Raw genomic sequence first — 23,685 nt, 5'->3', positions numbered from 1 at the left:
AACTGTCACAATGACCTCTGTAGGATGCTATAGAAGAGGAAACTCAAGTGTGTCCACAGCTTGGGGAGAGATGGGGGTGGGGGGGGGGGGGGGGAGAGAGAGTTGACAGCACCCCTCTACGCCTTGATCCCAATCCCTAACCCTCTCCCCCCCACCATGGAAGAAATGAAGCAATACAAGCAGCTCTTGCCTGGAGTTCAAGCCTTGGGAAACCTTTGGCTTTCTCAATGTGCTCTATTGTCCCAGGGGGGCGTATTTAGGAAATATCAGAATCAGATCAAGGTAGAAAAGGAAGCAAAGAGAGGGGGGTGGGTGGGGAGGAGGTGAGTTGGGGGGGGGGGAACAAAAAAAGGGCTGTTCTCCCCTCCAACTTCTCTTTAACACCCCCCCCTCCCCTCTTATCAGCCTCTCCTATCTCCTGGATTGAGACCTGCTATACCATTCATAATCACACAGTCAGCCAATCGGTGGCCTCTCTCCCCCCCCCCCCTAGCTGCCACTGTTTATATATGAGTCACTTTGAGATGTGAATAGGAATCATTTGCACTTTTATTTGATTTTTTTTCTCCACTTTCTCAAGTACTTCCACTTAAATCTCCTCTCGCCACGCACCTACAGAGCTGCTAGGGAGATCACGCCTCGGACACCAGGCTGCCAGGTAAGAGCCTAGCCAGGTGCCTTATTGCGCTGTGATAACAATACTCCTATTTGGCAGGGTTCGACCTGTTTATAGAGCCAAAAGCATACTGGCGACAGAGTAGGGGGTCTTTAAACCTGAATCCTGCTGGGGGATATTTGGCCAAGCTTTTCTGCTGTTCCTCCTGTCCTGTTTGTCCTTTTTTTTGTGCAAAGTTGTGCAAACCGTGATTGTCCTGCCTAGTCCAGGACAGTGGCTCTATTACCATATATTAGGATTTTTCAGCATTTTATCCCCGAAAAGGAGCCCTTATTTATTTGAACCGGTTAGTTTATCAACCTGTTCATTAATATATGCGTATTTCATCAAACAACGTAATTTTTAACTTTTTTCCGATTCCGTATACAATGACGGCGTCAGGAACGGTCATATTTGAAAATGTCACTGTAATATTTTCAATGCATTAGCTGTAATATCAGGTCCAAAATGTTTACCGGGGCAGCCTACTGATATCCCATAATGTCCGCCCCTTGGCTGTGCTACCGGCAGCCGCGACCCCCAACTTCTGCGTATGTGTCTGCGGCGTGACAATTAACCCCTTCGTTCCCAGTGCGCCCCGTGCCGCCGAGCGCTGCTTCTCCCTTACGCAGGGGAGTGGTTGAAGACCGACTTCCTGCCACCAATTTGGTAATGTCAGAAACAAATCCCAGATACTTTGCGTTGTGTTTACGCTGCGTCGCCATTTATTTGACTACATTATTGCCGTCCAGTTATACAAAAAAAAGACCATTTCATTTATTTATTTTATTTATTTATAAAAATGTTTTACCAGGAAGTAATACATTGAGAGTTACCTCTCGTTTTCAAGTATGTCCTGGGCATAGAGTTTAAGACAAATAATACATGGTTACAAATACAGTTACATAAGTGATCAGGGTATACATTATATACAAGACATTGCGTGCACAGTTAGAGAAAATATATATTATGAGCGTATGAAACAGTTACAGACCAGATTAAAGTGTGAGACAGCCTTAGATTTGAAAGAACTTAAACTGGTGGTGGCTGTGAGAGTCTCCGGTAGGTTGTTCCAGTTTTGGGGTGCACGGTAAGAGAAGGAGGAGCGGCCGGATACTTTGTTGAGCCTTGGGATTTCATGGAATCATGTACTTATTTTCTCTTTGTGTATCCCAAATGCAGAACTTGCCTTGGGGTGTATAATGCTTGTGTTAGGATACACTACCCTGCAGGTGTGTGTATATATATCATTGTATTACAAGCTTCAACCCTGGCAGTGAAAGGGTTAAGATATGCTGGGCTAAATTGGGAGTTTCTTGGGGGAGTTCGTTGGAATAGATGTCCCCTAAAATGTGGTGGCTAGCGACTTCAAATTGAGGGATTTTTACAGAGGGGTGGCCAGAGAGGAGTGACACGGAAGGGGACACAGTAAGAATTAGAGGGACAATTCTAGGAGATGCTGCCAGACACAGGGACAGGCACGGTGGGTATAAGTGCATAATGGACAGAGACAGGAGATGCCTACAGCTATGGAGTGACAGACTGCTGTGTTGTGCCCCTTAGAATAAAAATTAGATTGTTAGCTCTTGAGAACATTCATTTATTGGACCACCTGGATCCAGATTAAAGGATTCAGCAAATGCTGTTATTTCACACTGGGATAAAGGGATCTAAATTCAGAACTGGCTTAGATGATTAAATCTCCAACCCAGCGTAAACTTCATACTGGCCAAAGTTGCTGCTGTAACCCTTTGGCTGGTAGATGAGCCAAGAACATGTTGCACTGCATGCTCCCTCCTAATACATAGGACACGTACATCTCACCCCCTCCTAATACACAGGATATGTACCTTTCACCTCCTCCTAATACAAAGGACACATACCTCTCACCCTCTCCTAATCCACACACATCAGGACACATACAGTACCTCTCACCCCCTCTGCTAATATACAGACACCAGGGACACATACCTCTCACCTCCTATGCTAATATAGAGACATCAGGGACACATACCTCTCATCTCCTCCTAATACACAGATATGAGGGCCACATATCTCTCACATCCTTCTAATACACAGTAATCAGAGGCACATACCTCTTACCCCCCTCTGCTAATATACAGACATAAGGGACACATGCCTCTAACCTCCTCCTAATACACAGATATGAGGGCCACTTACATCTCACATAACACACAGAGATCAGGGACCCATACCTCTCATCTCTCTACAGAGACCCCCACTCGTCCTAACACAGAGATCAGCGGTGAGTGGGTTAACACACAGTTAGCACAAAGTCTTTCCCCGGAAGGACTGTGAAAGTGACTTCTATACAGGACAGAATCTTATCAAAGAGCAGAACACTCACATTACTGTGGAAAAAACTGATAGGACAGATGTGATAGGGAGCGGTGGCATTAACCCTTTGCTTACCTAGCCAGGGGACATGATGAGGTCATTGCACAAGTATACAGGGAGCAGAGAACGCAGGGTCTACGTGAGTGTCTCCGAGCCCACGCAAACTGCACTGACTGGCACGTGGGAGCCACCCGCGCACTGCGCTGTGAGGGTATAACGTACCTGGTTCTGTTGACCTTGAAGCTTGAAAGGTTAAACTTGTCATAGTTAGGGGGGATCGCGGTGCATCAGCACTAAAGATGTTAACCCCTTCCCTGCCAGGGGGGCCTGCAACGTTTTGCTGCTCAATGTGCCCCAGTCACCTTTTGCTAATTTGCCGTTACATCGTAATAAAGTTGGAAGTTTAAACTCTCACACATACGCGGCATGGTGCTGTCTCCTTTTTGTCCTCGATATTTATCTGTACGGGGCCTTTCCAAACCTCACAGGTCTCTTCTTCACATGTAAAAGATTTCCAAACATTGCAGGTCTCTTCTTCATGTTCACAGATCTTTCCAAACCTCACGTCTCTTCTTCATATGTACAGAGATTTCCAAACCTCACAGGTCTCTTCTTCATATGTACAGAGATTTCCAAACCTCACAGGTCTCTTCATGATATTTAAAGAGATTTCCAAACTTCACTTCTCTTCTTCATGTGTACAGGACTTTTCAAACCTCACAGGTATCTTCTTCACGTGTACAGAGCTTCCCACACCTTGCAGGTCTCTTCTTTACATATTCAGAGCTTTCCAAACCTCACATGTCTCTTCTTCAAATATAGAGATTTCCAAACCTCACAGGTCACTTCTTTATTTGTACTGAGATTTCCAAATCTCACAGGTCTCCCCTTTACGTATACTAAGCTTTCCCAACCTCAGATTTCTATTCTTCAATTGTGTACAGAGATTTTCAAACCTTGCAGGTCTCTTCTTGATGTGTATAGAACTTTCCAAACGTCAATTCTATTCTTCATTTGTACAGAGCTTTCCAAACCTCACAGGTCTCTTCTTCACGTGTACAGAGCTTTGCACACCTCACAGATTTCAGTACACTTGAAGAATATTACTGTGAGCCCATTGCTAAGGAAGGTTTTTTTCAAACTTGTATGGAAGTAGTATTTGGACCCTTTTAAAAATGGATTACTTTATACTGTACTTCTACTTAAAGGGAGGGGTAATTTTTAATGCAAATACATTTTTATTCAAGTGAAAAATGAAAAGTTTGTAAATGATAAAGTAGTGATCGTGCTTATCTGTACCATCTCACAGTAACTGACTGCAGTAAGTCTCTGAGTGTTGTTAATTCAGGTTCTGGTTACGTTGTAATCTGTTTATATCCTAGATCTACTGTACACTCAAGACATGACCTAATAGGATAGTTAACAACTCCTAAACTATGCAATTGTGAGACTTTATGACTCAGATACTGTATACATTAGGGATGGAGCTTGTGGGGGCTAATCACCCCCTTCAGTGCCTGAACACGTAACAGAGGGTTGATATATGTTAGAGTGTAATGTCCCAGAAGTTTAGACAGAGCTATTTTCGGATTGTCACTGTCCTACACTTCTCCGCATCCCTCTCCCTGCAAACCCCTTTTACTTCCTCTATAATAATCCTTTAGTGTCTGTTTCTCTGAAGAAATTGCAGAACCTGGCCATTATAGCACACTTCTAATTACTTGGTTGCATTTTATCCTCCACTTTTCTGTATCTGGGTCTTTTCAAAAACTGTTGCTATAGTAGGAGACCTGTCTTTGCAAAACCATTTTCAGATCGCAAAGTAGTTATAAAGTCTCATTGCAAGAGAAGCAGCCTTTAATACCTAAGACGATCCAACTTTATCTGGAACTGCACAGTGCACGTGAGGAGTTAATATCACAAAGAGTTGGTGAGAAGAGGCACTTGTGTTATATTGGGAAATGTTTCAGTTATCCAGAAATAGGAGCCACTCCCTGGGGAAAGGAAGGACAGGGAAGTGCCCCAAATTGAAAGGTTGGGAAAGGAGCCATTACTTTCAAAGGCAAATTAAGTACCCAGTGCACAAACTCATGTGAAGAGGGTGTCAAATCATATAACCTACAGTTGAATACAGTATATTTATATGTATGTTATATTGGTTGTCGCTAGGTCTATAGATGTTCTGTAAGTCATTTTGTCTCTGCAATGCAGTAATACTCAACTGAAGATAGTCTCACTCATTTGCAGACAGCTTCACTCATTGGAAGGGAGACTCTCTTATTTGGAGAATGTTTCACTCATTATAAAGTACAATTCCAAAGTGCGGGGAAACAGCCTCAGGTGAGGAGAAACCTACTTGTGAAGCCAACACAACACAGACAGACCATTTTGTCAAAGTACAGGTCTCCTCAAAGACAGAGATACCAAGTAGAGGTCTACTCAGAAGTTCATAATGAAGTTCTGCATTTAATGTGACAGCCAAGAACAGTGGAATAACAATGTTTCAGGCCCATGTGGACCTTTCATCAGGGGAAGGAAAGCTAATGAAATGTCCAAATGGGACCTGAAACTTTGTCTTTCCTCTGTTCTTGGCTGTCACTTTAAATGGAGAATTGCATTATGAACGTGTGAGTAGAGCTGCACTTTGTATCTCTGTCTTAGAGGAGACCTGAACTTTGAAGAAATTGTCACTCCTTAGGCCGTGCCTATAGTGCCGTTGATGGCGACGGCGACACAACGGGTGTTGTCACCCGTTGCCGTCGCCACCGGCGAAAGTTATATTTCGCCGGGCGGTGGCGTCGCGTAATTCCGGCAATTTGATTGGTTCAAGGGCCGTCACGTGACGCGACAGCCCTTGAAAAATCTAATTTTGCCGGCTACCAGTTTTTGCTCCGTTGATTTGTCGTCGTCGCGCACACTATAAGCGCACGCGGCAGCGGCAAAGCTTTTGTTTTCGGCACTATAAGCACGGCCTTATAAAGCAATCTTTCTTATTTGTAGTAAGTATTATTCATTGGAGGGCAGTCTAACTCATTAGGAGTGAGTCTCATTCATTGGAAGGCAGTCTAAGTCATTGAAAGGCAGTCTTAATGCAGTGTCAATCATTGAAAGGCAGTCTTCCTCACTAGAAGGCAGTCTCACTCATTGAAAGGTAGTCTCACGTACTGGAAGGCAGTATCACTCATTGAAAGGTAGTCTTACGTACTGGAAGGCAGTCTCACTCATTGAAAGGTAGTCTCACGTACTGGAAGGCAGTCTCACTCATTGAAAGGTAGTCTCACGTACTGGAAGTCAGTCTCACTCATTGAAAGGTAGTCTCACGTACTGGAAGGCAGTCTCACTCATTGAAAGGTAGTCTCACGTACTGGAATGCAGTCTCACTCATTGAAAGGTAGTCTCACGTACTGGAAGGCAGTCTCACTCATTGAAAGGTAGTCTCACGTACTGGAAGGCAGTCTCACTCATTGAAAGGTAGTCTCACGTACTGGAAGGCAGTATCGCTCACTGGATAGCAATCTCCCTCATTGGAAGAGTGTCACTCATTGAAAGGCAGTGTCACTCGCTAGAAGGCAGTGTCACTTACTAGAAGGAGCTCTCACTCATTGGTAGGCAGCCTCACACATTGTTACAGTAATGGTCACGCTAAGTGAGCTCCTTATCTGATTCTGCTGGTGCAAAAATATGTACTCAGTTTACAAAGAGATGATTGCACTGATTATTCTACATGCCCTGTGGGTTGTATAACTCCGCTTTTAGAGCTCAAGATAGGACTGCTTGATCAGTGTTTACTTCTCTCAATGTCTGCACCTTCCACCCTGTGTATGTACGCGGCCGGCGATGGGGTCTGTGTGTGCGGGGAAACCACGAGTTACCACTGACTTAGGTAGCAAAAAAACAGGGTGAGATAAGACATTGAAGTGGCAGTTCCACCTACTTGGCCACTGCAGATACATTTCTTACTAAGTAACACTGTGCTTGTCCATGTCAATGTGCACACAGAAGAGAAAGTGACCCAAATGAAGCACTCTGGCTCACGCGCTGATGGAATGTGGTCACTTTCTCTTCTGTGTCCACATCGCTGTATACTCAACAGCACCGCTCACACACAATTTATAGCAGTAGCGGGGGCTCCCTACTAGTGTTCACTTGTCCATGTTAATCCTGTCAAATCCACTCTGGTTCTGACATAGTTTAGGGCTAGAATTTTCCGGTTAGTATATTTAGAATACGTCACCAACAGGCTGAGAATTTTTGAGGAGGGATAAATAAATATTCTCAATTTTGTCGTGCTCACTATGAGTGAGTGTCCCTCATTGGAAGGCAGTGATGCTCCTTAGGCTGGACTTATAGTGCCGGCGACGCGACATCACGGCAAAACAAATGTATTGGCGCCGTCGCGTGCGCTTATAGTAAGCACGATGTAACGGAGCGACGGGAGCGACGCTGGTGGCGCGAATTTTTGAAGCCGGCAAATTTAATTTTTTTTCAGAGGCTGTCGCCACATGTGACAGCCTCTGAACCAATCAAAGACCTGGTCGCCCGCAAAGTCGCCAGGAAGCGAATTACAACTTTCGCTAGCGGCGATGGGTGACGTCATCCAACGCCGTCGCCATCATGCGCACTATAAGCGCGGCTTTAGCGTGCATAGCAGTGGCTACACTTCTCTAGCATACACAAGTGCAAAAGATTTCCGACAGTCGCACTTTTTCTGTGACTTTAGACAATGAAGAGAGAACCTGAGGAAGGTCCTGTGTGATAAGACCCAAACATGGGCTCTGCTTGGACTATAATATATCTCTTCATATTCACTGAATCCATGTGCTGTTTCATTTCTTCAGACTTCTGGTTTGGGTGATGTATGGCTTAGCCAATGTACGTGCAAACGCATTATTTACTTTTCTTCATTTTAAGGAGTGCTACTGTTCTTGCATTGTGTCTAACCATTAATTATTAGTTGAACACCCCATTTCTTGCATTGTGTGTGTGTGTATATATATATATATATATATATATATATATATATATATATATATATATTTCCTGCAAGTCATCCTTAACCCCTTCACCACGACACAATGCTTAGCATTCACCTCCGGCACTGGAGAGGTTAAGAAGCCCTGGTTGCCTCCGGTTTGGGGTTGTTTTGGGATTAGGGAAGTCTACGTCAGATTATTGCACGGTGTGGAGCTGTGACGTGGTGCAGTGAGATAATCCTCAACAGGATGAGGTCTGGATAACTTGTCAGAACAAGTGTAAATCTGCAACCTGGTGCGTCTGATAGGGCAAATCCTTCTGAAAGCGACCCTCTGTGCTGATCTGGGTCTGCTTAATGATGTCACTTTAACCCATTTGGTACTGGAAGATCGGCAGTGTATAGCATACATAGATACCTGACAAATAGATATAAGTAGATAGGTAGATAGATAGATACCCAGACAGACGTGTGGATGGACAGACAGACAGACAGACAGACAGACAGACAGACAGACAGACAGACAGACAGACAGATAGATAGATAGATAGATAGATAGATAGATAGATCAGGGCTCTTGATGGCGGCCTTGATGTGGCCCTTAGACTCTCTGCTCCTGCTAATTTCATGCTTGCTGCGTAGGCAGCTGAAGTGCAGTTTTTTTTACACTGAAACTCGCTTAAGTTAAATATAAATGTATGTGGTATAACGCTTGCAAAATGTTGAGATATAATAAATTGTATTTAGACTTTAAATACATCTAACATGACTTTACAATGAGCTGGTGGCCCTTCAACTTCTAAATGTTTTCTGATCCGACCCCTTTGGAGAACTGCTTGATGAGGCCTGTTATAGATGATAGATAGAAGACACACAGACAGGTAGATAGGTGATAGATAGTCAGATAGATAATAGCCAGATACACAGATATATATGGATAGATAAATAGACAGACAGACAGACAGACAGAAACTGTGGATAGATAGATAGATAGATAGATAGATAGATAGATAGATAGATAGATAGATAGATAGATAGATAGATACATAAACGATAGGCTGACAGACTGACATACTGATGCAGTAGCTAGATACACTGATATAAAGATACACTGATATAAAGATACACAAAGATAGATAGATAGATAGATAGATAGATAGATAGATAGATAGATAGATAGATAGATAGATACAGTAGACAGATACAGTAGATAGATACAGTAGATAGATAGCTAGATAGATACAGTAGATAGATAGCTAGATAGATACAGTAGATAGATAGATATAGTAGATAGATAGATACACAGATAGATACAGTAGATAGATAGATAGATACACAGATAGATACAGTAGATAGATAGATACACAGATAGATATGTAGATAGACAAAAATAGATAGATAGATAGATAGATAGATAATAGATAGATACACAGATAGATATGTGGATAGACAGAGCTAAACTATAGACAGATAAATAGATATATGGATAGACAGATAGATAATAGATAGACGTGCACAGATCACACTTTCTGTCTCGTGTTGCTGTATACAATGACTTGCGTCTTGCACAGTCTAGAACAAACCTCCCATAAGAGTCGGTGTTTTTGCCCTTATTATCTGCGCTTTGTACGATGACTTCACCTGTTTGCCTAACTTGGAATTTAATTTGCTGCCTTTTATCCCTGTTTGCTCAGAGTGTTTATTTATATTATTTCCCTTTCTGCGCAGGACAGCATTACCCAATGAGACAGAGGGCACGAGCTCTGCTGGGTGTGCAGGTACAGTAGGCTTTAGAATGAGGCCATGAGCTGGGCTAGTGGGTGAGAAGTCATAATGAGGCAAAAAGGCACACTGAGGAAGTGATAGCCCAACTCTTTGAGTGCATCAATGTTCTGTTCATTGGCTACATTGGTTGTAGAGCCACAGAGTGAGGGAATGCACAAAGGACAGAGAGATAAGCAAAGATAACATACATAGAGGGAAAGGGTTATATGTAGAGGGAGAGATAAAGATGGAGACAGAGAGATGGAGATGGAGGAATAGAGATATGGTGATGAGAGAGAGAGAGAGAGAGAGAGAGAGAGAGAGAGAGAGGGAGAGGGAGAGGGAGAGGGAGAGGGAGAGGGAGAGGGAGAGGGAGAGGGAGAGGGAGAGGGAGAGGGAGAGGGAGAGGGAGAGGGAGAGGGAGAGGGAGAGGGAGATTTAAAAATGAAGAGAGGGAGAGAGATGGAGATGGAGAGAGAGAAAAAGAGAGGGAAATTGAGGGAGATTAAAACGGAGAGAGATGGCGAGAAAGAGACATACAGTAGGGGCAGATTTGCTGTGGTCCGTTGCGGGTTAACACACACAAATGGGTGTTAACTGCTGTTTACTTGATTGGGAGTTATCACCCCTGTTCTGTTGTGGTAATAACCAGTAACAAAGCTTGACGAATAACCCATCCGACCTTTATTTAAATAAAAGTTGGCTTTGAAGAACACACTTTTCTTTTAATGCTCTTTTTTTCCGTGGCTGCAATAATTATAAGCAGCTTGTTAATTAGGTATCTTGCTTCTGACTCAGATTGTTAACCAGACAGGTTTTACACCACCTCACACCCGGCTCAGTTATCTGACCCTTATAAGATGGGAATTAGATGATGGAGTGAGATGCCGAATTTGATACATCCCCCTATAATATGTGAACCTCGGAGCTCCTGCTATACCCAGCTCACACGCTGCTGCACAAAGCCAAGGTGCCTGGGCAGATTCATGCACTAATAGTTCGATTGTAAGCTCTTGGGGGCAAGGATTCCCTTGTCCTGCTATGTATAGAACACCCCACGCAATGGTTTAAGCCAAAGTAATGTTGTGGGTGTCATTAACTCCTTCATCAAGGGGGTACATGCCATCATCACTCACATCTGTCAGAATCCGCAGTGTCCCTGCATAGAAACATACAATTTGACAGCAAGAACCACCTGGCTGCCCCCTCAATCAGCCTATTCTCCCATCTGCTGTTCAATCTTAGACACGATTTGATCCTTGGCTTTCTTAGATATTTAGGATAGCCTTGTGTCTCTCCCAAACATTTTTTAAATTCCCTTTCTATATTAGACCATTTCTGTTGGGAGGCTTTTTCTATTGATCTACTACCCATTCCACGAAGAAGTACTTTGTCACATGTCCCCCCAGCCTCCCACTGTCCTGCTTCAGAGAATGAGCTCTTGCTCTAACACTTCTCTTTGTCTAAAATATGCCCCCCTCCTGTACCTAGTTGAAATCCCGTATATATCTGAAATTTTCTTTTTATTTATTTCAATATTTTTTTTATTATTTTTACTTAATTAAATTAACATCTTACTTACATGTGCAATTTTGATAAAGGAACAATATCTATCTTAGTAAAAACAATTATCTTCATAACCATTTTTCTTTACTATTTTCTGTATGTTGCATATCAATATATAAATCTCTTTGGATTCTTTTAATTTCAAATTATTTGTACTTTTTAACATAGAAAAGATAAAGAAAATGTCATCTCCCTGCTATGCCTTCTGTCCTTTAAGCTGTATATATTAAGGTCATTTAGTCTTACCTGATAAGCATTGGGTTGTAGACCAGTGGTGCTCAACTCCAAGACCCCCCCAACAGGTCAGGTTTTAAGGATATCCCAGTTTAGCACAGGTGGCTCAGTCGAAGACTGAACCACTGATTGAGCCACTTGTGCAGAAGCTGGGATGTCCTAAAAGCCTAACCTGTTGGGGGGTCTTGAGGACTGGAGTTGAGCCCCCCTGTTGTTCACCATTTTAGTAGCTCTTCATTGCACAATCTCCAATTTATTTACGTCCTTGGTCTCCAGAACCGAACACTGTACTCTCAGTGAGGTTTCACCAATGATGTGTAACGTGGCATCACCACCTCTCTCTGTTGCTAATGCCTCTCCCTATAGAAGCCACATGTTGCTGGCTCTCCCCATTGCTGTGTTTTTGGCATACTTCTCCTGTGCCAGCCTGAAGCAGAGCTGTTATTTCTGGTGCTCATATCTACCTCTGTACGCAGGGTGCAGAAAACTGAGAGAGACACAACGCTGTCACAGAGCAGACGGATAAAAGGAGAGCGGGTGCCACAAGATGATCATTTCTTGTTTGAAGGGATAGTCGGTGATGGGGCTGTGATAAGGAGCTGGCACTGAGCCTGTTCCAGAGCTTGGCACAATGTGTGTGGAAGGACAATGGTGCTTTGTTTGAAAGGAACAGGAGGGGGGGGGGTTTGGAGAGAGGTAAAGTTCTAGGGTGAGCCCAATTCCTAATGTTACTATAATATAACACAACACAACATAAAAAGCCAGGGAATCTGCATCTTGTATGATACATCATATCTACACTGACCCTGCCCATCTCTGGCACTGCCCTGTTGCAACCTCTGTCCACAATATGAAATTGCCAGTGGTCAATCTGTGTTGGTATTAGAGCAGGGGTGGGCAACTCCAGTCCGCAAGGGCCATGAACGGGTCAGGTTTAAGGATATTCCTGCTTCAGCACAGGTGGCTCAATCAGTGGCTCAGTCTAAGGCCGCGCTTATAGTGCGCACAACGGCGACGCGACAGATGATGTCACCCATCGCTGTCGCTGCTAGCGAAAGTTGTAATTCGCTTTCCGGCGACGTCGCGAGCGATCAGGTCTTTGATTGAAAATCAAATTTGACCGGCTTCAGAAATTCGCGCTACCAGCGTCGCTCCCGTCGCGTCACGCTTACTATAAGCGCACGCAATGGCATCAATACATTTGTTTTGCCGCGACGTCGCGTCACCGGCACTATAAGCGCAGCCTAACACTATCACCTGTGCTGAAGCAAGGATATCCTGCAAACCTGACCTGACGGCGGCCCTTGAAGACTGGAGTTGCGCGCCGGTGTACTAGGGGGTACAGAGCCGGCATGCGAATGTCCCAGGCACCTGGTTGCCGAGTAGTGAAAATGTAACCCCTGCACCTGGGCGAAGCGCCAAGTGTTCTGCGCTCCAGGACTCTGCCCACCCGTGCTCTCTATTCAGACCGTGTGGCAGGGAGGAGGCGTGTGACAGTGTGTGTGTGTCAGTGTGTCACAGATTTACACTGACACACACACTGACACACAAAGCCCCCTCCCACTTACCAAAACGCTGGCTCCTAACATTTCTGCCAGGCTCCTAAGTATTTTATATTTTTGTCGACCCCTGGACTATCACTAATTTAGGATTTACAACCCCAAAATCCCACTCTTTTTTCATCAGCAGACTTACAGCTCCACTTTCTTGTTCAAGAAATCAGGGAATTGATTGTAACGTTCCTGTTTTTTTAAGTCTAAATACTGTATAATTTCTCTCTAGCTCAGTCCCACTGCCTTTTTTTTAACCCCTTCGCTGTCAGAGGGGCTGATTATTCCCCCCACAGCTCTGTCACTGCACCCTATTCTTCCCCTCATTCCAGTTAGAGCAACTATATTCCAGTATTAACGAACCAGGGCTCCGAAATGCGTCTTAATATTGCTCTGAACACACCTATGTATATAAACACACGCTCGTAATCCCACACACACAGACACGCACAGTACCCACGCCACAAAAACAAAAAAAAACCCAAGCAAACACCGTCCCTTATTTATGTCCCTACCACGCTCCGCACGGACATCCGCACAGGATATGGTGCAATCTGAGACACAGCAGGGAATAAAAGTCCTGATGCTTCCTCAAGCCTGTTTGCTGAGGGTGTGCCCAGGGGCACCCTGGGATTCTGCAGGGAGCAGCAGCTCAGGTTCCCAGTGTAACTACCATAACCCACTGAGCGCAGGGATCCAATAACCCCATTAAAAAATCATTATATATATATATATATAATAATTTTTTAATAATATACATACATACATATATATGCACACAAGGCAGAGGACACTCAACGGATATAAGAAAAGCGTAGTTGCCTATAAACAAAGACTACTGTGTCATGGATGGTCACGTTATGCACCAGAACTTTGTTGCTGTCCACTTAGGTCAGGGGTGGCCAACTCCAGTCCTCACGGGCCACCAACACGTCGGGTTTTAAGGATATCCCTGCTTCAGCACAGGTGGCTCAATCAGTGGCTCAGTTGAAAACAGTTGAAAACTGAGCCACTGATTGAGCCACCTGTGCTGAAGCAGGGACTGATTGAGCCACCTGTGCTGAAGCAGGGACTGAATGAAATGTGAAACGGGAAGATGTGCTGCGCTACTAAATAATAAACGTGATCAAGTGATAAATAAACACTAAAAATACATTGACACAGTGTATCGTGATGGCTGTGTAACAAATGTAACTGCCGCAGCACCTCGCGAATATAATGTAACAGTCCACTTCCGGATTTGAAACAAACAAGTTGCCAATACAGCCGTATAGCGTCCCGGATATATTAATTCTGGCCACTCCAATATAGAATAGTGAACGGATGATGGTCACAGCACATGGAATGAGAAAAACATAGAAAACATAGCATAATACTGCGTGGTATCAAAAATTCATATAACCTTGTGCATAAATGGTACTACGCATACTAGAAAATATACAGTGCCTCAGAGGTAGGTGTACTCAGGGAAATAGAGTGAAAAATGTACAATTATTAAAACAATTAAAAACAAAACACATGAAAAAATACACTTCAGATGGCGGTCCAATCCGCAAACGTGGCAACAAAAATTGGAATCCTACTTCCAGGACGTAGGTAGGACATGCGCCTTAAGATCAATATCTGTTCGGAAGCAGTTGTCTCTTCTTGAAGGCTGAAACAGCTGAGGTCCTAGATGTTAAACCGCGTCCCAGACCAGCTGGCACGTGCGGATGTCCTCCGCTGAGGCCGAAGAGATTCCGGTATCTTTTTCCCATCCTACCGACGTCTCACTGACTCACTGCTTCCTTGTCCGAAATCTTGTCCGGATGATTGGGAAGCCGGTTCCGGCGCACCGAAAATCCACGGAGAGTGAGATCCAGAAAGGTGGTATACACTCATGTACAGAGTGAGTTGAGTTGTGTGGGGAATGGTGATCTTTGAACCCTACGCATTTCACTATTACTGTTGCTTCATCAGCGACTGATTGAGCCACCTGTGCTGATGCAGTAACTGATTGAGCCACCTGTGCTGAAGCAGGGATATCCCTAATACCTGGCCCATGTTGAAAGGAGTTGGCCACCCCTGATGTAGGCATTTGTAATAAAAGTAAGCCTATATAAAGCATATACAACTTTATATTTAAGTCTGAACTCAACCTGACATGGTATCATCTTTAGGATAGAGTGTACAAAATCCTGTAGATACAGTTATGATTCTTTTGACCATCCATGTGGGTGAAAACAGTTGATGGGATGGACCGTTACAGTCTGTTGTCTTAGTACGTAGATCGTTTTCTAATAATAACAATAATTTAATAGACCATAAGGTGTCTTTTGGAGCTGGAAGGTGACGTATAAGAGTAAATATTGACCTGTATGTTATTTGACCAGTCCTTATAATTAAATGCTGGTTCCATAACTCCATTATTCTTTAGGTATATATAATGTTATTTGATGGCAATAATGAGTCTACAGAATTTCCTAATTCTCTCCAGGTAATCAGATCTTAAAGGTGAAGGAGCAGCTGTCACTGGGCTCACTCACCCCATACCAACCAAGCTGCACCCAGACATGAGTCAGCCCCGACCTCGGTATATAGTAGATCGCTCCACGTATTCGCTTGAACTCTTCAACGAGGAATATGAGAAGAAGAGCCGCAGTTACCCCGTTGGGGGAAAAGCCAGGAAGCTGTTCAGGTAAATACCCACTTGGCTAACTGTGCCCATATGCAGAAGAAGAAATTGAAATGGGGGGTTTAGGATCATTATTAGGAGTGTTCTACTATCTCACTGTATTGCTAGAGATCTTCCATTGGAACTTAATATCACTAGAACAATTCCATTGTATCTTCGTATCATTACAACTGTCCAGTTGTGTCTTTGTATCATCTGAACTGTCCCACTGAGTCCCTGTGCCACTAAAACGTCTAGAGTATATCTGTCATTAAAAGTGTCTGAATATCTTTAGAAATTATCATTTCATTCCATGTTATTGCCACGGCTACAGTGTCATTTTAACTCCTTATTTGTTCCTTGTGTCAGTGTCATTGTTCCATTGGTACAGGTCCGCCAGCAGCATTACAAGGGCCCAGGTCAGAAGTCTGCACCTGGGTCCCGGCTTGGTTAGCAGGAGCTGAGGGATGTGGGAAGAAAGGGACCGGTAGTCAGGCCCTCCTTGGCCAACTGTCCCGGCGCTCCCCCATTGATGGCGGACCAGATTGTGTCTATGTATCATGACAAGTGTTATATTGGGGATTATGTGTCAAAGTATCCTGGTTACAAAACTGGAGCAAATAAAAACTGCACTAAATATATTAAAGCAATAAAATCCTATTGCCTCTCATGGGAAGTTTTGATTTTTTTAATTCCAACTTTGTCTTGATTTGGCAGACGAGAGACTTATCCCTGTATTATCCAGGGGTTATCAGGAAAGTTATTTTGTTTGTTCTTCCATTCCTCTTATATGCCACTAGAACTGTTCTGTTGTGTCCATGTGTCCCAATGGTTCCATCCATCACTTGGACTGTCCCACTGTTTCAGGTCCGTCATTTCAAGTGTTTCTTTTTTTCAGTTGCTCCCCATCCAAGCTCAAGGCTTTCATCTTCGGGCTCTTTCCCATCCTCACCTGGCTGCCCAAGTATAAACTCAAGGAGTATGCCCTGCCCGATGTCCTTGGGGGGGTCAGTGCTGGCACCATCCAAGTGCCCCAAGGTGAGAGGTAGTTCTGTCACTGAATCAGAGAAAAAAAGAGATTGAGTGAGTAGTAGAGAGACGGGTTGATATTTTTTTATTTCTTGTCACAGGTATGGCCTTCGCCCTTCTTGCGAACCTCCCCCCAGTGAATGGCCTTTACTCCTCATTCTTCCCACTTGTGGTGTATTTCTTCTTGGGAGGAATTCCACAGATGGTACCAGGTAAGGAGACACACTCCCAGGACTCTGCTGTCCACCAGTGTGAGCAAATTGATGTAGACTCCTTTATGTGCTACACAATTGTTGTGTTCATCCTACATTTCAGGATGAAATGAGTCCATCAGTTTGCAATGTAGGTGGTGGTAATCAGGAGAGAGTAAACAGTGCTCATATTAGAATGGGGTGAATTAAACTGGGTGTCACTGTCACTTCTGTCCCTTTCCTAACACCACCCAGTCTGTCTCAATTCTTCTGACTAATTATTTGGTGCTTGTCAAATGTAAGATTCTTTATCAATAGAGTTCTTATATTTTAGATTTTTTTGCATTGCATCTGGACTTCTCAGTAGCTTTATATATGTGGTTTATTCTGTACACACCAAAGCTGTCAGTCTGAGACCTTCTTAGCCGAAATTCCCCAATAAAATCAATGGGGAATTCAATCTAAACGGCCGCTTCGGTGGATATAGAATAAGCCCCATAGGGCTTAAAGTCTGTCAACTCTAGGACTGTAGGTCTCAGGAGATTGAAAATAAACACACAGATACCCAGAAAGCTCTAAGAAACCCCAACAATTACCACATAATATATATATATGTATATAAGTGTCAATTGGAGTGCTACTGGGCATGGCTAAATGTATACAACAACAAAAAAGAAGCCCAAAGCTACATCCAATATGACAAAAATATACAATGAAATACAGGAGGGCCCCGGGCAAGCGGCGGCTTCCGTTCTAAGGACCCGCCGCAAAGCGAAAATTGCCGGAAAGAGGAACCGGCGATTTTCGGCGTGTGTGCATGCGCAAACCGGCAATTCCCCATTTCTGTGCATGCGCTACCTCCGTTCGGCGCACGCAACCTTTGTTCTGCACATGCGCACCCTCGGAAACCACCCGTTCCATGTATGCGTGACCTCTGACTTCCCTGTTCTGCGCATGCGCAGACATGGCGGCCCCATTCTCGATACCGCCGTATCAGCTGAGCGCCGAAAAGCGGGTCGCCGAGAAGCGGGGCCTTGCTGTACCTATATATCTCTTGATAAAAGGGTAATTTAGTTAAACCCTTTGGCGAAAGCATTTTAAGCCTGCAAGCCACTTCAAGGCATGACCAAATATTGCAGGTCCTAACACGAACTTATTAAAATTCTTATTTACCTCTATAGTTAGAGGAAGAATGATCGCATTGGATCTGTCACAACCAGCTGCATGAAAGAGCCTAACATCAATAGGCTAGTATATTTTAGGAGATGCCGGGTGGAGGGACTCTCATCCTCTCACCTGTTGGACAATGCATGATGTTACAAGACTATGCATGATGTTACACACTAAAGGCAGTGGCAGCTGCCACTTTCCATCCTCCCATCATGCTCCTCTCTTTAAAGGGACATTTGCAGTCATCAGCATCATAGTTGGGAATGTGGCCCTGCAGATGGCTCCGGAGTCCAACTTCCAGCATGTGAACGAGACCACGAATAGGAACATCACGGACACAGAGGCAATGAATGCGGCACGGATGCAAATCTCGGCCACACTGGCGTGTCTGACAGCTATCATACAGGTCAGGGGTCAGCAATGTCATTATTGTGCCACGGCCAGGCCGGTTTAACTATTAAGCAAACTAGGCGGCCACCTAGGGTGGAAGAGTTTTAGGGGGCAGCCGCCCCTTAGTTTGCCAAATGCAGTTTCTTAACCAGGCAGGAATACCCAAGCAGGGATGTTCCTAGGGGGCTGGGCAGTGTCTTCTATTCTAATTGGTTTCGATTGGATAATGTAGCCAATTAAGAGGAGGTGTCAGGAGCCTGGGGGCGCGGCCAAGAAGAGCAGACAGAAGCCTGGACTGGGGAGGGAGGATTGAGTGTCAGTGGTGGTGGGGGGGGGGAGAGTGCAGTGGGGGGCAGAGAGAAAGTGTCAGTGTGGGGAGAGAAAGTCTCAGTGGGAGGGGGAGAAAGAGTGTCAGTGTCAGTGGGGGGAGAGAGAGTGTCAGTGTCAGTTGGGGGAGAGAGTCAATGAGGGGAGAGAGTCAGTGGAGGGAGAAAGCGTGTCAGTGGGGGAGAGAGCCAATGGGGGGAGAAAGTGTCAGTGCGGGTAGGGAGAGGGGGAGAAAGTGTGTCAGGAAGAGGGTGGGGGGGGGGAGTGTATGAATGTTAGAAAAAATCTATTAGGTATAATATTGTAATTTGTCAGTTAGAATAAAGAATTCCGAAAGTGAATTGGTTGGGAGGGGGAGCAAGGCCGGCCAGGGCCGTATATCCTTACACCAGCCCTGGTAACGGCGGCCATGAGCTCAGAGTCAGGACACAGACTGGGTAAATACAGGGGGGGGGGGGCAGATACAATATAGGGATAAGAGCAGCAGGATGTGGTAGAAAAGTTTTACAATCTAAGGGATGTGATGGTAATATAAGTAACTGTATGACTCTCACTAGTGAGTTCCCTCACTCTCTCTCACACACCTGTCCTGTCACATTCATCTTTTCCCTTTACTGTTTCTCATTTTACCTCTCTCTCTCTCTCTCTCTCTCTCTCTCTCTCTCTCTCTCTCTCTCTCTCTCTCTCTCTCTCTCTCTCTCTCCTGCCTCTCTCCTTTTCTGCCCCTCTTCCCTCACTCTGCCCATCACCTCTCCCTCTCAGATTGCCCTGAGCTTCGTGCAGTTTGGCTTTGTTGCCATTTACCTGTCTGAGTCCTTCATCCGAGGTTTCATGACAGCCGCTGGCCTGCAGATCCTCATCTCTGTGCTCAAGTACATCTTTGGCCTCAGAGTCCCACCTTACAGCGGCCCCCTGGCCATCATTTATGTGAGTATATGTGATACCAGCCTGCGGCAGCTGGGGAAAAAAGTGGATGCTCCTCCTGTCCATGTGCCATATTTTGTTTTCCCTTCCAGACCTTCATAGACATCTGTAAGAACCTCCCACATACCAATGTGGCATCTCTGATCTTCGCTCTGGTCACCACGGTGCTACTCATCATCGTCAAGGAGCTGAACCTCAAATATATGCACAAGATTCGCTTTCCTATCCCCATGGAGATCATCATTGTACGTTAGCTTCCATCTTTGTTTCCTTCTATGTATCTCTCTCTCTCTCTCTCTCTCTCTCTCTCTCTCTCTCTTTCTCTCTCATTCTTTTTTTATTTCCCTCTCTCTCTCTCTCTCTCTTTCTCTCTCATTCTTTTTTTATTTCCCTCTCTTTTTGGGGATTATTTACAAAAGTCTTCCGGCTGCAAAACTGGAGCAAAATCAGATTTATCAAAGGAAAGACTCTAACTGCTTTCAATGGGATTCGTTTTCTTTAATACACCCTGTGCTGTTTTGCTCTCTTTAACCATTTCTTCCTTCCTTCCTCCTCTATCTTATTTTGCCTTGCAAATTCCTGCAACAAAAACCCAACTTGATTCAGTATAGAAACAGTTGCTGTGCTGTGTAAGCATTACTCTGGCTCTGCCACTGGCCCTTTTGGTGATCACGATCACATTCTGGCTCTGCCACGGGTCCTCTTTGTGACCGCAGACACTGCATCTTATGTATATCCCTACCTTCTTCTTTCAGGTTATAATCGCTACAGCTATTTCTGGCTTCCTAAACCTTCCTGAAAAGTATCACATGAATATAGTAGGGCAGATTCCCCTGGGGTAAGTGCCTTCCAATGATCTTTCAGGAGACATTAAAATATGAAGTAAAGTATTAATGGATGGTAGATTTTATCCCTTCATAGCTCCATGTCTTTAATGCTTCCTAAAGGCCTGTCTAGCAGAGGGTGGCGTATAATTGGGTATGCAGTGGTGTCACCTCCTGTATCCTCCTTCACAGGTTCCCGGCCCCCACATTACCCACTGTAAGTCAGTGGGGTGATATGGTTGGTACTGCTTTCTCTCTGGCTATCGTTGGCTATGTAATTAACCTAGCCATGGGCAGGACGCTGGGAGCCAAACATGGGTATGACATTGACCCAAACCAGGTGAGACCTCCCCTCACTCCCAGTCTGAACACATCGGTCCTCTCTTTTTCGCCAGAATTTAGCACAATGACAGTATATAAAGGGCCACGTACCCTTCCACATTGACATTTAACCATTGCAGTGCCCTACTGACGTACCAGGTCCGTCATGGGCACTTGCTAGTTTTCTTGGGGCAGATCGGGCTGACTGCTCTGATGGGGCACCCATCCTGACCCAAACAGAAGTGGAGCCCAGTCCACATGTTTCCGGCATCCAGGCACCAGCTGCGCCCTGGCATCGCTCCAGGAGTGATCACATGACGTGGTAGTGCCAGTGCTCTGGTGGCACTTTGGTGAAATTATATCTCTACTAAGTTGGACTGGTGCCTTGACCCTTTGGGTACCCAAGGACATAGCTACTACGTGATGCGGTCTGGCACTCCAAGGGTCCCACAATGTAGTACAGATGTAGGAAGACTATTTTTGATGTCGCGATCGCATGCAGCCCATGGACCACACAACAGAAGCTCGCGATCCCGGCACCAAAAACAATAAGTAGTCCAGGAGGTTCAACTTTTCAGATTCCATGCTTCTGAATGGGATCATACAATGTTAATCCTGTTGGGCCATCAAGAAACTGATACTAACCTTGTGGATGAGCTGAGCAGCTGTCTCTGTCTCCGTCCCCTGCAACTCTGAAGGTAAGAAGCAGTGTCTGGTCTGTCCCAAACTCCTGGAAGACATAGATGCCCGAATATGGGTCTCTACATCATGAGGGGATACTATAGGACCATATTCGGTCATCTACATCATCAAGGAGGCTGGACAGTGTTAAATGTCCTGTCAGCCTCCTTGATGATGGAGGTGACAGCATATGGTCCTATAGTATCTCCTCATGATGTAGAGACCCATATTCAGGCATCTACGTCATCCAGGGGGTTGAGACAGACCAGACACTGCTTCATACCTTCAGAGTTGGTGCGGACAGCACACGAAGATGGAGACAGCTGCTTGCTGATCCATAAGGTTAGTATCGGTTTCTTGATGGCCCATCACGTAAAGGCTGAATGCTGCAGGTCCCATTCAGAAGCATGGACCACTGCAGCGGTAACCCTCCCGGGCCGCAAACCTTACTGTTTTTGGTGCCGTGGATTTCATCATGTTGGTCTACGACACCGTAAACAGTAAGTCTTACTACATCTGTAGCTCCGTCATAATCGGATGGCTCGTTTTTGTAGGGGCAATAGCATTCCGTGCTCCACAGAAGGATCCCACAGGAACAGGAATGGAAGAAGAGGACAGCTCCTCTTCCGTTTCATCATCAGTGACAGAGTGATCATGTGATCGCTTCAGCGAAGCAGTCACGTGATCGTGAGTGCTCTTCCGGCACTCAAAGGGTTTAACTTAAGAATCTCTGTAGTTGTGTTGCCTCTGGAGAGATGTAGGTTCTTCTGACTTTTATATATCTCCATAGTGCTTTTATTACGACGTAGTGTCAGCATCCTCCGGTGGTCTGCATGCTTAGACTGTAACGTGTTTGGTGCCAAATCCCAAATAATCCTCTCCCCCGCAGGAAATGCTGGCCCTCGGCTGCAGTAATTTCTTTGGCTCGTTCTTTTTTATCCATGTGATTTGCTGCGCGTTGTCTGTCACGCTGGCGGTGGATGGGGCAGGAGGCAAATCCCAGGTAAGACAGGATGCCCCTCCACGTATTGGTCTCCCTCACTTGTGTTCCGCTGGGTCCTCGCTCCCGGGATCAGAGTAATAAGACCTTCATCAGTAGTCTGTAAACATGTTCCCAATTATACTCCATATCTCAATAATGCTGGGAATAACGCTATGTTAGTTAAATCATAACTAACTGACCTGTCCAGACCCTGTAAAAGCCCTATTTCAGTGTCTGGGGGTGAGTAATGCCACTTTTAGGAAGGCACGCAGACAGGGGGGTGAGAGCCAAGACAACTGTCCTGGGACCACCAGCAGAGGGGAGCCCGAAATTAACATGGGAGTCAGGCACAGCCTCTGCTACCGGCCTGGTCCGGGGTCCCCCCTGCTGAAAAGTCCTTACATACCCCCTGCCATCTGCTCAACAGACCTTAACAACACCCCTCCACCCCCCCTGCTTAACAGCCACAGGAGTGCAGGTCAAGACTTTAGTACTGGTCCCTGGGCAAGTTGCCAGACTTTCTGAATTTAGGTATGACCCAATGTAATGTTAATTCCCTGCGGTAACTAAAACAGACTGTGGTGGATATGGGATGTTAGGATGACACCTCATTTGAATGTTATTATCAGTAACTGCCATTATACTTCATGCAAAGGCTCTGGGCCTGTCCTGGAACAGGAGTGTTTATTTCTCTGTGTTTTTCCTGCCAGCCCTTCCCAGCGAAGTTGCATGTTTCCCCCTGCTCTGAAGCAGCCAGAGCTGTGTATATTGCAACATTATTATTACAAATAATAATCCCCTTTACACAGCCATTAGCCAGTTGTCATGGCAACCTACCAATGCTCATATTTGAGATTGGTTTAGTCCTCTCCCCCTGCCTTTATCTGCATATTGTTATGACCCTTAACTTGTTCCTGTCTGACAGGAAAGAGTGCTTTCTCTTTTCCATCAGCAGACACAGTGAGTAAGACACATCTTCCACTGCTCCCTTAGAAAGGAAATCCTTTTCACCTTCCCTCAGAGAAGCACTTCCCCATAGCAGAACACCTTCCTCTCATAGGTTATTCTCCTGACAAGAGAAATCTGCTCGCACA

General features: G+C 45.0%; 1 protein-coding gene across 1 annotated transcript in view; it reads left to right on the top strand.

The window, feature by feature from the left end:
- Nucleotides 1-561: 561 nt before the first annotated feature.
- SLC26A9 (solute carrier family 26 member 9) overlaps nt 562-23,685 on the top strand; it is a 52,902-nt gene continuing 29,778 nt past the window's right edge. Inside the window, exons 1-10 of the mRNA XM_075615151.1 lie at nt 562-658; nt 15,576-15,776; nt 16,651-16,790; nt 16,883-16,993; nt 18,373-18,548; nt 19,622-19,786; nt 19,876-20,028; nt 20,539-20,621; nt 20,800-20,947; nt 22,499-22,612. Of these exons, the coding sequence (XP_075471266.1) occupies nt 15,652-15,776; nt 16,651-16,790; nt 16,883-16,993; nt 18,373-18,548; nt 19,622-19,786; nt 19,876-20,028; nt 20,539-20,621; nt 20,800-20,947; nt 22,499-22,612 (1,215 nt within the window). The 5' untranslated portion in view covers nt 562-658; nt 15,576-15,651. The remainder of the gene's footprint in view (nt 659-15,575; nt 15,777-16,650; nt 16,791-16,882; nt 16,994-18,372; nt 18,549-19,621; nt 19,787-19,875; nt 20,029-20,538; nt 20,622-20,799; nt 20,948-22,498; nt 22,613-23,685) is intronic.

Source organism: Ascaphus truei, chromosome 9 (genome assembly GCF_040206685.1).
Source record: "Ascaphus truei isolate aAscTru1 chromosome 9, aAscTru1.hap1, whole genome shotgun sequence".
NCBI lineage: Eukaryota > Metazoa > Chordata > Amphibia > Anura > Ascaphidae > Ascaphus > Ascaphus truei.
Note: the sequence above shows the minus strand (reverse complement) of the source record. Positions and strands in the feature narration are given on the sequence as shown.